The sequence below is a fragment of the Pelodiscus sinensis genome, chromosome 25 (genome assembly GCF_049634645.1).
Source record: "Pelodiscus sinensis isolate JC-2024 chromosome 25, ASM4963464v1, whole genome shotgun sequence".
In the NCBI taxonomy this organism is placed as follows: domain Eukaryota; kingdom Metazoa; phylum Chordata; order Testudines; family Trionychidae; genus Pelodiscus; species Pelodiscus sinensis.
In genome coordinates, this window is record NC_134735.1 from 3,718,675 (window position 1) to 3,731,893 (window position 13,219).

The window sequence follows — 13,219 nt, forward strand, 5'->3', positions numbered from 1 at the left end:
GGCAAGCCACCTAATCTCTGCCTGAGATCTGACTCTGAAATGTTTACCTCCCTGCCTCATAGGCTCTAAATTAAATTACCAAGTTCTTCTCTCCCACTGATTGGCCAGACCTGTCACAAGTCAAGTCACTACAAGCTTTGTCTATCAATCCAGCTGGTCTGATCACTTTTTAAACCTAGTCCTAAAACAATCAGTAGATGTCATCAAGTACAGGAGCCCTGTCACAGGGACAGGTAAGCTCCCTCTAACCCTAAATACAGTTTAACAAGCTGCACTCCCTCTGCATGGTCAATCCTGTGTTGGCTTAGCTTTAGATGTACTCAAGTGTTACTAGAGTTAGAAATAAAGTACAACAGTAATTTGTGCCCCACCTTCTGGGGCCCTCTGTCAGCATCCCAAAGAGTCAATGTATATACCCCAAAAGGAGTCAATTTATTCCTTTCAAGTGTTACAAGGAAACCCAGACAGTTTTTTAGAAGTTAGAAAATTGCAAGTCAAGGGTTTTGGCCATTAAAAATTATTTACAGAGGAAAAAACTTCACATTATATAGTTTGCATTCTCCCTCCCTCCACCCCACAAAAGTTACCCCATAGAAGTAAAATTAAACACAGCGGACTTACAAGCTTTATGGTTTTAAGCCAATAGTAAGACATTATAAAAAACTAACCAGATTAGCTTTAACTGTTGGTTTCTATAAAAAGCACAAAATACTTTAAATGATGTCAGAACCAGGGATTTAAAATCAAGAAAGAATCTGAACAGTCACTGGCTTATTGGACTTCAGAAAGCTGCTTGGAAGATTAGTGGAGAAGAGGCAGTAGGTCAGCAGAGCACCCAGAGTTTGGTGGAATAGATGGAGCTTGACTAGAATCCAGTTACATCTAGGATCATCTGCCTCCAGTTTTAAAGGATTCCAGCAAACTAGTCCAAAGTTGATGGTGGGAATCCAGACCAGTTTCCTAGCAGTGAGCTGCATGAAGGGGGGAAAAGGAGAGAAATAATTCAGGTGTCTTATTTGGGTGGTGTCAGTTCTACTTTGAACATACAGGTGTGGGCAAGGCAGCAAGTCCATGGTGTTATTGGGATGAAGAGAATGGCACAAAATGTCTTTTAAGTTATGACCATGTCAGGTGGGCTCTACTCTTCCTTCTGCTCAGCTGCTGCAGGTGTTGTGCTGGTCTCAGGCTCCACAGGTTTTGAGGATTCCTCTGGCTTAGAGGTAGCCTCCTGGCTTTCCCCCAGCTGCTGCTCCTTAGCTTCCCCAGCTTCTGCCTCTTCCCTTTTAGGCTCGGCTTCCTCCTGCCCCTCAGCTGCAGGAGCAGCTGGACTGCTCTCCACTGCAGCAGCTGTCTCCTCAGCTTTCCCTTCCTGCGTGGCATTGGTCTGCTCAGTTTCATTGGTGGAACAGGTAGGGTTCTCCTCAGCTTTGGTTTCTGCTTTGGCCTGGTCATCTGTGGGGGAAGACACGGTGGAATCCCCGGCCTCTTTCTTGTTCTTCCTGAAAGAGAGCCCACTCAGCTTGAAGGGCTTCTTGAAAGAAAACTTCTTCTTCTTCTTGGGGGTCTCCTTGCAGGCTGCTGCCCCATCAGGCTTAGCCTCCCCACCTTCAGCAACTGGAGCTGGTTCGATGGCATCCCCGCTGCCAGCCTCCACCTTGGCCTCCTCTTTGACTGGCTCTGCAGACCCATTGCCATTCAGCGGTGGGACCTCTCCATCAGCCTTTGGCGAGACATCTCCATTTATCTTCACGTGGCCATTCTCCTATTGGAAGAGGGAACGGTTCCATGTTAGATGCCATCACTAGACACTGCTCCCCCTACCCCCATCACTAGACACTGCTCCCCCTACCCCCATCACACCACCGCTGGCCCCAGGACGGTGTTCTAGCTGGGTAGGATGAAAAGGTGTTTTCACCTACCCACATGAGTTTGGTGGTGGTGGCTATGAAACCCGGATCAGTTTGTTCCAGTGGGCAAGAGAGGGATGGCTCAGAATCCAGGGCATGCACCAGTGTGTGTGTGTGGGGGGGGGGGGGTAATTGCATTGCTTTCCAGACAGGGCAGAATGTGCTGGGGGCGGTGCAGTTACACCCCTCCAGGCTGGGGGCTTTCCAGCTGATGGAGCGGGTATGCCCCTGCAGGGAGCAGCGCTTTAGAGCCGGATGGTGGCAACTCCGTCTCAGCGGGGCAGTCGCCAGCGCAGCTAAGCCCCTACAAGCAGCAGCCTAAACTGGGGGGGGGGGGGGTCCGCCTAACGGGAGCCGCCAGGGGGCGCCAGTGCTCCATCTCCAGAGCCCTGGAGGGGTGGGAGCTGGCTGCTAGAGGCATTGTTGCACGATGCAAGCATGCGGGGCGGGGAGGGGGGGGAAGAAGAGATGGAGCCGTGACTTATTCCCCCCCTTTTTGCCTAGGGTCTGCTTTTCACTGAAAAGAGTCCCTGTCCCTTCCGTGGGGAGCCAGCCCTGCAGTCACCCCCCCCCCAGAGCTCCAAGAGGGAGTGGGGAGGCTCCCAGCTCCCCGAGAAGAAAACCCTCGAATTGCAAAGCTCCCCCCCCCCCGCTGCCTTGTCTCCCCCCCATCCCTAAGCGCCCCTGCAGCGTGATCCTGGAGGCTTCGACCACTGATTGGGGGGGGGCAGAGGAAGGCGCTCCCCCTCCCCAACTGGGGGCGCTTGGGACAGGCATTAGGAGCTCGCGACTCGCCACCCCGCGCCGCAGGGTCCGTCCTCGGGAGCGCGCCGGGGTTCGCCCTGAAATGCGGCCATCGCCCCCCCCCCCAGCCAGCCAGCCAGCGCGCCCTGGCCCCGGGTCCTTTGTTTTCCTCCCCGCTCCCGGGGGCTGCCGCTGGGCTCGAGCGCCAAACAAAGGCGGCCCGCGCCGCGATCTGCAGCCAGACCCGGGCGGGAGGGGTCATGGGGATTGCAGGGTGGGGTCGCCCCCCACCCCCACGAAAGCTGCTTTCGAGACGAGGCTGCGGTGGAAACAGAGAAAACGGGGGGCGGGGGAGAAGACCCCCCCCTCCAGTGGGGGGGGCGATTTTCCAGCAGCCATTAACCCCTCCCTAGCGATTCCAGGGGGGTTCGCGCCCCCCTCCTCCGAGAGTCCCTTTACACAGCCAGGGGGGAAGCAAAAGACGCCCCCAAACTGTAACTCCCCTCCCCAAGCCAGACGAGGCACCCACCTGTCCATTGGATTTGGAGGGAGACCCAGCGGCAGCCTCCGCCGACTTCTCAGCCACCGCCTCTCCTTTGGCTGCCTTGGAGCCCTGGCTTCCCATGCTGGCTGGGGGCGGCTTGTCGAGGGGAGTTAGGCGCGCGCAAGAATTGCTCGGCTCCTACAATCCGGAGCGATGGAGAGAGCCGCTCCCCCCCCAACTGCTGGGAAAGTCAGTCCTGGCTGGGGTGGGGGGAGGACAAAAAAAAACCCAACCCCCAAGGCACAGATCCCAGGAGCGAGGGAGAGGCGCTCCCCTCGCCCAGCGGCTAGCAAAACCCCAGCCTGGCCTCGGCAGCTCCACGCACGGAACGAGGTAAAGACTGAGAAGAGCTGCCCCTCCCCGCCCGGAGCGCCTGCTAATAAGCGCGCAAAAGCCAGGGGCGTGTCGGGCATTTAAATGCCCGCCCAATGGCAGGCGTGGGGAGGGAACAGCACCCCCCAGTACAATGGGAGACACACTCAGGCTGGGACAGACGCTTAGTCCCCCCTGCAGCGTGTGCAAAGGGGGGGGGGGTCTAGGATGGGGGTGCCAGGTGGGCGCAGATACGGTGTGAGTGAGGGGAGTCCTCGGTGTGTGTCTGGGGAAATGCAAGAGTTCGCTGTTTCTTGCCAGCCCCTTCTCTGTCCTTGTGTGGAGACTGCTCTTCCACGGGCTTCCTGGCGAGCTTGGTTTGTGGCTGGTGCTACACGACTTCACAGCCACACTGGGGAGACTTTGGTGGGGGTAACCCCGCTTTTGCGCACACAGCCTCCTCCCTTAGCCCCTTGCACCCTAACCTTGCAGCTTTCACTGCCCTGTGAAAGTGAAACTGACTAGAAACAAACGTGAAACTGACCCTGTCTGCTTTCACTCTTCAGGGTGAGTCAAAAGTAGAAAGAAACACCGGGGGGGAGGGAATGGATTGGATTGGATTGGATTGTGACACGGGGTTTAGCTTTGTAGTTAGGCCAACAACTTAAAACGTGCCCTTCTGTCTGCAATTTGCACTGGGTAGTATTAAAAATCCTCCCCCACCTCCTTAGCACCAGCAAGTCATTTTTCCCCATTTCCCCCCCCTTCCCCCAACTTTGTGTTGTGCATTTGACAGCCCTTGGTCTCGGTCTCCCTGCTTCTTTGGTTCCCCTTGCCTTGCAATTTGTGTGGGACTTCCATGCAGCACTACAGGAAAAATACTTAGTGAAACAGGAAAATGCCATTGTAAAACCACAACAGTGTCAAGGCGGAAGTAGCACCTGAAATTACACTGAGCTCTTTTTTTTTTTACAAATTTGACTAGATTTCAAATTGACATGGTCCCTATAAGCGAGAGAAAGGGTGGGTTTTATAACACAGAGGAGAATTTGCTTTGATAATCATGGAGTTCACATTAATGTCAGCTGGAGTTGTTTGCACTCAGCCTTGTTGGAAATCAGGCCCTTTTGATGTTTATCTGGGCCCTGTCCTTTTGAAAAGATCAATCATGTCATAAGTAGGCCTTGGTTCTGGCTAGTCTTTGCCTATGGTACTCCAGGGACACCAAAGTTTACATGAGCCAGAGAATCGAGTTCTGGGCACCACATTTTAGGAAAGATGTGGACGAAGTGAAAAGGGTCTAGAGAAGAGCAACAAAAATGATCAAAAGTCTAGAAAGCACGGCCTGTGGGGGAAGGCTGAAAGAATTGGGTTTGTTTAGTTTGGAAAAGAGAAGACTGAGGGGACATGAGAGCAGCTTTCAAGTACCTAAAAGGGCGTTACAAGGAGGAGGGAGAAAAATTGTTCTCCTTGGCCTCTGAGCATATGACAAACAGCAGTGGGCTTAAACTGTACCAAGGGAGGCTTAGGTTGGACATTAGGAAAAATGTCCTGCCTGTCCGGGTGGTGAAACACTGGAATAAGTTGCCTAGGGTGGTTGTGGAATCTCCATCACTGGAGATATTTAAGGGCAGGATAGACAGACACCTGTCAGGGATGATCTACATCGGGGTGGGCAAAAGGGCCTCCGTGGGCTGAATCCGGCCCACCATGCAGGTGGATCCAGCCGGCAGAAGCCCTGTTGCTCCCCTGCCCCAGGCCAATTAGGGCCTGGGAGTGGGGGAGTGTGTGAAGCTTCTCCCCGCCCTGCCAGGAGCATGTGGCAGGGAAGCACAGGAAGTCTCCTTCCATGGGCACTTAGGGGAATGTAGGAGGGGCAAAGGCGCTTCCTCACCCCCAGTCTGGGGGTGGGGAACCTGGAAGTATCTTGGCCCTGCCCCTTCCTGTGCAGCCCGTGGCCACTTCAAACATTTCTGAAGTGGCCCCTGGCAAAACATTATTGCCCCCCCCCCCCCCGATCTAGATGGTGCTTGGTCCTGCCCTGAGGGCAGAGGACTGGACTTGATGACCTGTTGGGGTCCTTTCCAGGTCTATGATTCTGTAGGGACACGTGTAGAGGTGATGAATTGTATGGGCCACATGCCTCCGCTGCTGCAGCCAAGAGCTGGGGTCTAGATGGAGAATGAGCATGTGGCTGTCTAAGGAGACATGCGATCTTCCTCATTCGAGGGATGAACTTGGCTACCGGCTCTCCACGTTGCCCTCCCTCCTGCCGGGCCACGGATTGCGCAACAGGGTTCGATCCACGCAGGACTGTGAGCCGGGCACTTCAGGAGCGATTCCCAGGCTGCCCATCTGATTAGCACAGCGCCCGCCGCTAGGTTTTGTGTTTCTCCTGGTGGTGCACATTCGCACAGGCCTCGGAGCACATAAACATTTATTCTGCCCATGGAAGGAAAAGATGAGTGGGAATATTGGCGGGGTCCCTTGTGCTCGCCTGCCCTGCAGTCTTGGGAGTCCGTGGTCGCGAGGCTCCATGCAGAGAGCGAATGCTTGGCTGTCGTTGCCACATGGGCATCTTTGCAGGATTGCAGCAGGCTAGCTCACCCAGCTGTGGGCTGCACAAGGCAGTGTAGGATCAAGGCCAGCATCTAGGAGGGAAAACAATGGGTTGTTGTGTGTGTTTTACCAACAAGGTCATGTTTTGTCTTCCCCCTGCTGGAGCAACATTTCTGTGTTAATTATATTGGGCCATGTTGTCCTTATTGACTCTTGGCTTTCAGTTGATAAAGGCTTTGAATGGCTGCCATGCGACTTCTTTGTCTTCCTGGTCTTTAATCCATATCTACAATCTGGGAGTTGCACAATTGCCCACAAGGGTTGCAAAGGAGCCTCTGAGCATGTGTTCAGAATTAGCCCATGTGGCAAGCCCCCATAACCCGAAGGAGGAGAAGGGTCCAGCGTCACGGTGCTACTAGGCTGTTGTTTTTGAAAGTTTTTCCTTTACACGCTGCTGGGGAAACACTGCGATTTTTTGAGTTCAGCATGAAATTTCGTTCTCAAACGAAGAACTTGAGAGCAACTCTTGTGTCCCCCTTCCCCTTTATCTGCTGGGACACAATGAGAATCCAAGGAGGGAATTTGAAGTTACTGATGTTGCTCTTTTATGCAAAAAGCAGGACTCTGAGTCTCCTTGGAGCATGAGTTCCCAAACGGGAGGCATGCCCCCCTGGAGAGGCGAGAAGAAATTCCAGGGGGCGCACAAGGTGACCCAGACCCCGCTCCCACCCATTAATCCCCCCCAAATTTTGCTGCTATTTTTGTTTTTTGTCCCTGGTCAGTTTCTTTTTTTTTTTTCCTCAACAAGTTTTGTGGCTATTTTTTGGGGGTGGGGACATGAGGGTTTCTCAAAAATCAAAAAGGGGGCGTGATGCTGAAAAGTTTGGGAACCACTGCCTTGGAGGTTCTGTGGCTTTGGTCAGTTGCGGTGCAGCCGGCCATGTTATTAAGCCATAGTTCGTTCATTTCCTTTGGGAGTGGTTGGGACGGCTTTCGAGCAGTGCTCCTGAAAGGGGCCCTGTGGATAGCCTTGGAGACTAGTTGTCTTCTGCTTATATATAACACAGGTACAGCCCAGAGCGCGGAAGCAAAGCCGGCTTCCTCTGGAGCACACCCCTAGGACATCTCTCCCCAGAAGTGGAGTGGAGAGAAGAGATTTCAGTCTTTGGCGTCCCTTCATGCCTTGGTCTTGCTCCCAATGGCAGGGCCAGTGTTTGTGGAGTCGATGGAGACGTCACCGAATAATCATTGGACGCGCCTGTTGCTGCACCTAGATCGCCGGTAAGCGTGACTCATTTCTGACCCTGTTCAGAGTTTCTCCGCTGAAGTGTGTCAACGCTTTGGGTCTCGCCAGACCAGCAGCCTCACCTCGTTGGTGCTGGTGCATTCTGGGAAAATCCCAGGGTTCCTCAGCTACCATGCAAACAGGAGGGTGTTTTTCCCCGGGTGTAGTTTGCTTTCCAATGTCCCCCTCATGCGGAGAGCTGGGAGGCAGGAGGACTGGCCAACCCAGCTAGGCAGGGCTGGATCCCCAGCAAATGAACTGGGTTAGATCCCAATCATAGCGGTTAACAAGAGCCTAGTTCAAAGGCTTGGTCCAAATGCATTCGCCGCATAATTAGGGTCTACCTATGAGCTCTGTTGTTTGAACCGAGCCTCCCCCATGGGTGGGGTCGTTTTGCAGGAGATCAGGGTGGGGAACCTTTATGTTGCCTCAGAGACTGCTGGCCCCTAAAAAATCAGTTGGGGTCTGCACCCAAGTGAGAAGCAAAAAAACCCCCAAACCTCACTGATGTGGGCCCCAACTGAGAAGGAGAAAGACGCTCCCCACATTCCCCTCGAATGCCAGGGGGGCCCAGGCTAGTAGATTTTGTGTGTTCCCGCTCGGCGAGGGGGGCTGGAGCGCTAGCATGGACTCCCCAACGCTGGGGGCTAGCCCTGAGCCTCGGGAGCCAGATCCAGGCAAGCCGGGAACCGCATCCAGTCCCTGGCCCTTAGGTTCCCCACCCCTGTAGTGGATGAATGTTACTTACACATCTAGCACGAGTGGACGTATATCTTGCACAAACGTCGGCCTATATGTCTAAGCGTGGGAAGTTCCTTAGAGAAGGTCTAGGCGGGATTCTGAAAATGCAGCGACAGTCATAGAAAGAAAAGCCAAGGCCAAAGCTGGAAATAGGCACGAAAAAAAACCAAGCGCATCCCCCAAACTCACTGGATTTCCCTGTGCTGGCCAGCGCTCTGCTTTCCCAGTGTTTACAGAGATGAAGGGTCCTACGTGCGGTTTAGTTTAGTCTGCCTTTTGGGGGAATTCACAGATGGCAAATTCCGCTGGCCGAGATCTGGCCGGGCAGGCCAGGCTGCATTGGTGCGACTGCTCGGTGTGTCCAGGGCAGCTTTTGTGGACCAGGTATCCTCTTTATTGCCCCCCCATTCCCACGTTCCAGTAAACAATCCCCGCCTCCCATATAATAACCCGTCCCTTCCCTAGCAAACAGCCCTAGAGAAAAAGGGTCCTTGGATTGTGTTTGGTAACATGCAGCCGATGCTTCTGCTCTGTGGATCCCATCTCGCAGTCCAGCCCTAAGTGCATTCTGCAGCACAGCCCTGCTCTGACAGACTGGCAAAGACAGCCTGAGACTGTCAAGGGGGTAGACGAGACATCATAACGTACCACCCGGAGCAGCCGCAGAGAGGTCGGTGTCAGGGAGAATTCAGCCGCTCCAGTGAGCTCGCTGCTCCGGGGCATGCTGGTGGGAAGAGGGAGATTTGTGTGTTTAGTTCCCTCCCCTACACACACGCGCGCAGCGAAACGCTAACGCACGCGGCGCCTGTCTCCCTTTTTCATGGTGCCGGGGTGGAGAGTGTTTGACGCACGGCTGCTTCCCTGCCACAGTAATCACGGGCTAGCGCTGAAGGGATGGGAGGCAGACGTGGTGCTTCTCCAGGGCAAATGGTGGCGTGATGAGCCAGGTCAAGATGCAGACCTGCATGGAAGGGGGGAGGGGAAAGCCCCTTTTTTCTCGTGGTGTTTCTGTAGCTTTCCCTCCGAAAGATCCTCAATCTCCCTTCTCCCGGGAGGCCAGCAGGACAGGTTCGTAAGCAGAGGAAGTCCCCGGGTTACCTCTGGGTCAGGAAAACGTGCCGTAACGTGGACATCCCAATACTTCCCCCAGGGGATTCCGGGGGCATTAGGCCATCTGTGCTGATCGGACTGCGAATCTGGGAGCTTGTCTTCTACCCTTTTGCAGGTGGGGGAGTGTCTGAATTTCTGTTTAGTACAGTGCTGGCACCAGGCACGTGCGAAGTGACAAATCTTTTCACCCCTGTACAGGGCCGGACTAAGGGGTGGGCGAGCCAGGCAGCTGACTGGGGCGCCAACAGATGGGGGGCACCTATTGGTAGCTGTAAGGGGCGCGTGGCATCCCTTATAGCTGCCATCAGGCGCCGCGCGTCCGGCTACCGCAGTGCTGGCCCACTGCGGTGCTGGTCAGCAGCACCCTTCCCCCTACGGCTACGGGGCCCTGCATGGCCAGGCGCTATGTGCCAGCAGCGGGGGCTGGGCTGGGCCAGGCAGCGCATGCGCCGTGCGCCTCAGGGACAGGCCCATGCTCCCTAGGGGAGGCGGGCCCCGGGCTGCGCGCCAGCAGCCGAGCTGGGCAGCTCATGCGCCGTGTGCACCGGGGGTGGGCCCGTGCTCCTTGCGGGGGGACGGGCCGGCGCATGTGCTGTGCGCCCGGGGGCAGCACCACGCGCCCGGACTCGGGGCTCCAAAATGGCTTGGGCCGGCCCTGCCCCTGTAATCACAATGCCTCTGAAGTGCAGCTACTTCTGGGGTGGAGGCCAGCCTCAGGAGTAACGCCGGCAGGCAGAACCGAGCCTGAACTGTTGGAGCTTAGCGTAAGAGCCTCTGCCACTTGAGCGACAAGCCAGCTGGCTGCTGAGCACACGCATGCTCTGTAAGTGGCCTCAATGCCACTAGGGTTGCCAGGTGTCCGGTTCTGAACTAGACAGTCCAGTATTTGAGCTTTCTGTTCAGGAAACAAATTAAGAAAATAGAAATGTTCGGTATTTTCTAACTAAGATGCGATGTCGATTGTGATGTCATGTCAAGTGTGTCCGGTATTTTCTAACTAAGATGCGATGTCGATTGTGATGTCATGTCAAGTGTGTCCGGTATTTTCTAACTAAGATGCGATGTCGATTGTGATGTCATGTCAAGTGTGTCCAGTATTTTTGTTGAAACCATCTGGCCACCCTACATGCCACTCCATAGGACCGTGCACCACACCCAGCAGGTGTGTGCCTTCCACAGGCAACACCCTGCACAACAACGGGGTTTTCAATGTGAATTGGAACAGAAAAACCCTCTAGCCTAACGAGATGCGATTCTGCAACCTCCCTGCAATACATAAAGCTGGGAGATTATGGATGAGCATCGCAGGCCTCCATGGAAACCAGATTGTAGTCACTAGGAGTCTTTCCACTGACTTCAGTGAGTGTTGGATAAGCTCCTGGTTGCACAATTCCTTGGGATTTCTGTGGTGCCAGGAAAGCAGAGACGTGGAGTCGACTGGCTTTTCTAGCCGACGGCCAGAGGAGTCTGTCTGTGTAGCTGAGTCCTGGTGGCAGGGCTGTTGTCACTGCCCAGGTCTCCGGATACAGGACAAGGCGGGCGAAGCGTTATCTTTTCCTGGGCCAGCTCCTTGGCTGGGTGAAAGTGACGTGCTTCTGCGGAGTTGGAAAACCTGCAGAAGAGCTGGGAGGGAGAGCTCGGAAGCTTGTCTCTTTCACCTCCCCCAGCAGAAGCTGGTCCAGCAACAAATGACCTCACCTCCCTTCTCCTGCAGGCTGATCATTCCCACGGGAGCTGGGTGCCTCTGTGGTTTTCCACTTTCAGCGCCTCGTTAAAATGAGGAGCCTGATGAATTTATGACGCATGAGGTGCCCAACCCCCTGCAAGACACACAAGCCACCCTTGTCCCTGCCTGGAGAGCTTCTAATCTATGTAAATAAGCAACACACCCTGACCCTCCCGCCTTTGTGATTCCTTCAATTTGCATTTGACAGTTCCTGTGGTTATTTATTCATGTACACAGAGCTATTCGCAAGTGTCTTATCATCCCTGGTGGATCTTAGTGCCCACCCGGGCCCCACCAAACAATGGAACAAAGGCCAGAGCAGGTTCGGTTGGTAAAAATAGCAAGGGTATTAACTAGGTAAAGGATCTGTGAGGAGAGAATTTCAGCAGGGAGAATTCCAGCAGTGGTGCTGCTTTGAGCAGGAAATGGATGGGCTGGAAGAGATCCAGACACCCGCACAGAAGCGTGGAACACACCCCTGGGCCTTTTGGAGTCTTTGCCCAGTGTTCAGCTTCTAAATCCGTCTTTAGGCCTTGTCCACCCACCAGAGCGGTACCCTTTTAAATACAGTTAAAGGAGAGTTAACTCCATCCACACTGCACCGCATCACCTCCATAGAAAGGGGTTTATATGGTGTAGCTGCAAAGAGGAAGAATAAGCTGAAGGTGTAAGTCAGCCCTACAAGAGCTAGGGACTGTTATTATCCCGGTGTAACTTGCATCCACAATAGGCCATGGTCTACACTACACTTACTTCGAAATCACAAGCGGAGCAGCCACACTGCCAAGCCTGTTGTTTTGAATTCTAGAATCATAGGACTGGAAGGGGACGTCTACACAGCAACATTATTTCGAAATAACTTCATCCTCGTCTACACAGCCGGCAGTTATTTCGAAATAATGTTGAAATCCTGTCAAGCGGGAGGACTTCTTACTCCGACTCCTGTAACCTTCATTGTATGAGGAGTCAGGGAAGTCGGGGGAAGAGGGCTTGCTTCGAAATCAGTGCTGTGTAGACACCCTCCATTTCGAAATAGGCGGTGTAATTGACGTAGCTCAGTTTGTGTAGCTTATTTCGAGTTAAGCCCTGCTATGTAGACGCACTTGAGAGACCTTGAGAGGTCATTGAATCCAGTTCCCTGCCCTCAGGGCAGGACCAAGCATTGTCTAGATCACCCCTGACAGGTGTCTGTCTAGCCTGCTCTTAAATATCTCCAGTGATGGAGATTCCACAACCTCCCTGGGCAATTTATTCCAGTGTTTCACCATCCTAACAGGTAGGAAGCTTTTCCTGATGGGCAACCTAAACCTCCCTTGCAGCAATTTAAGCCCCTTGCTTCTTGTCTTGTCCTCAGAGGCCAAGGAGAACAATTTTTCTCCCTCCTCCTTGCAACACCCTTTTAGATACTTGAAAACCACCATCATGTCCCCTCTCAGTCTTCTCTTTTCCAGACTAAACAAGCCCGATTCTTTCAGTCTTCCCTCCTAGCTCATGTCTTCTAGACTTTTGATAATTTTTGTTGCTCTTCTTTGGACCTTCTCCAATTTCTCCCCATCTTTCTTGAAATGTGGTGCCCAGGACTGGACACAATATTCCAGCTGAGGCCTAATCAGTGCAGAGCAGAGCAAGAGAATGACTTCTCATGTCTTGCTCACAACACACCTCTTCATGCAGCCCAGCAGCATGAAATAAGGGGCTGGTTATTTCGAAATAATAACTCCTGCTTTCCACGAGGAATAACGCTCATTTCGCAATGACGGGAGTGTAGAAGCTCCATTGCTGCTATTTCGAAATAACGACTTCCCAGAGTCATTCAAAGTAATGGGGCTCTCTGTTGAGGCCGGGCGTCCACATGCAGGGAGCCTGCCTCGGACTCATTTCGAGGCTTCTCCGCAATGTGGACACACTAGTTCGAAATAGTTATTTCAGGGGAGTTATTGCAAAATAAGTTAGTTTGAAATAATTTCCCAGTGTAGACATGCCCTAGGGGTGTGTAAAACATCACAGCCCCGCCGACACCCCTATTCCAATGCAGAACCTAAAGGTGGACCAGCATACCTAGGTAATTGACATGGTGATCAGACATGGGGTAGCACCCAGTCGCTCTCATTGACTGTGACAGGTCTGGTTTTCCTCCTGCCTGCTGCTGGAATAAAAGGCCACAAAGCAAGGTAATAGAGTGTGAGCAATGAGAGCAGGTAAGGAGGGGACAGAGTAAACGGGGGAGCATCCAGGAGGTGAGAGCAGAAATTGGTGAATTACCCCCCCCCCCCCCCCGACTTCAAAGCGTT

At 53.6% G+C, this 13,219-nt stretch overlaps 1 protein-coding gene and 1 long non-coding RNA gene across 2 annotated transcripts; both read right to left on the bottom strand.

The window, feature by feature from the left end:
• Positions 1-413: 413 nt before the first annotated feature.
• MARCKSL1 (MARCKS like 1) lies at positions 414-3,562 on the bottom strand. Its single transcript, XM_006117551.3, has 2 exons — positions 3,181-3,562; positions 414-1,762 (listed from the first exon to the last, which is right to left on the bottom strand). The coding sequence occupies exons 1-2, from the start codon at positions 3,274-3,276 to the stop codon at positions 1,139-1,141; spliced, it is 720 nt and encodes a 239-aa protein (XP_006117613.1). The 5' UTR covers positions 3,277-3,562; the 3' UTR covers positions 414-1,138.
• A 2,437-nt stretch (positions 3,563-5,999) lies between these two features.
• LOC142819889 (uncharacterized) lies at positions 6,000-8,838 on the bottom strand. The gene is made up of 3 exons (XR_012897566.1): positions 8,741-8,838; positions 8,100-8,190; positions 6,000-6,158 (listed from the first exon to the last, which is right to left on the bottom strand). It is a non-coding gene; the product is annotated as an uncharacterized LOC142819889 (long non-coding RNA).
• Positions 8,839-13,219: the final 4,381 nt, after the last annotated feature.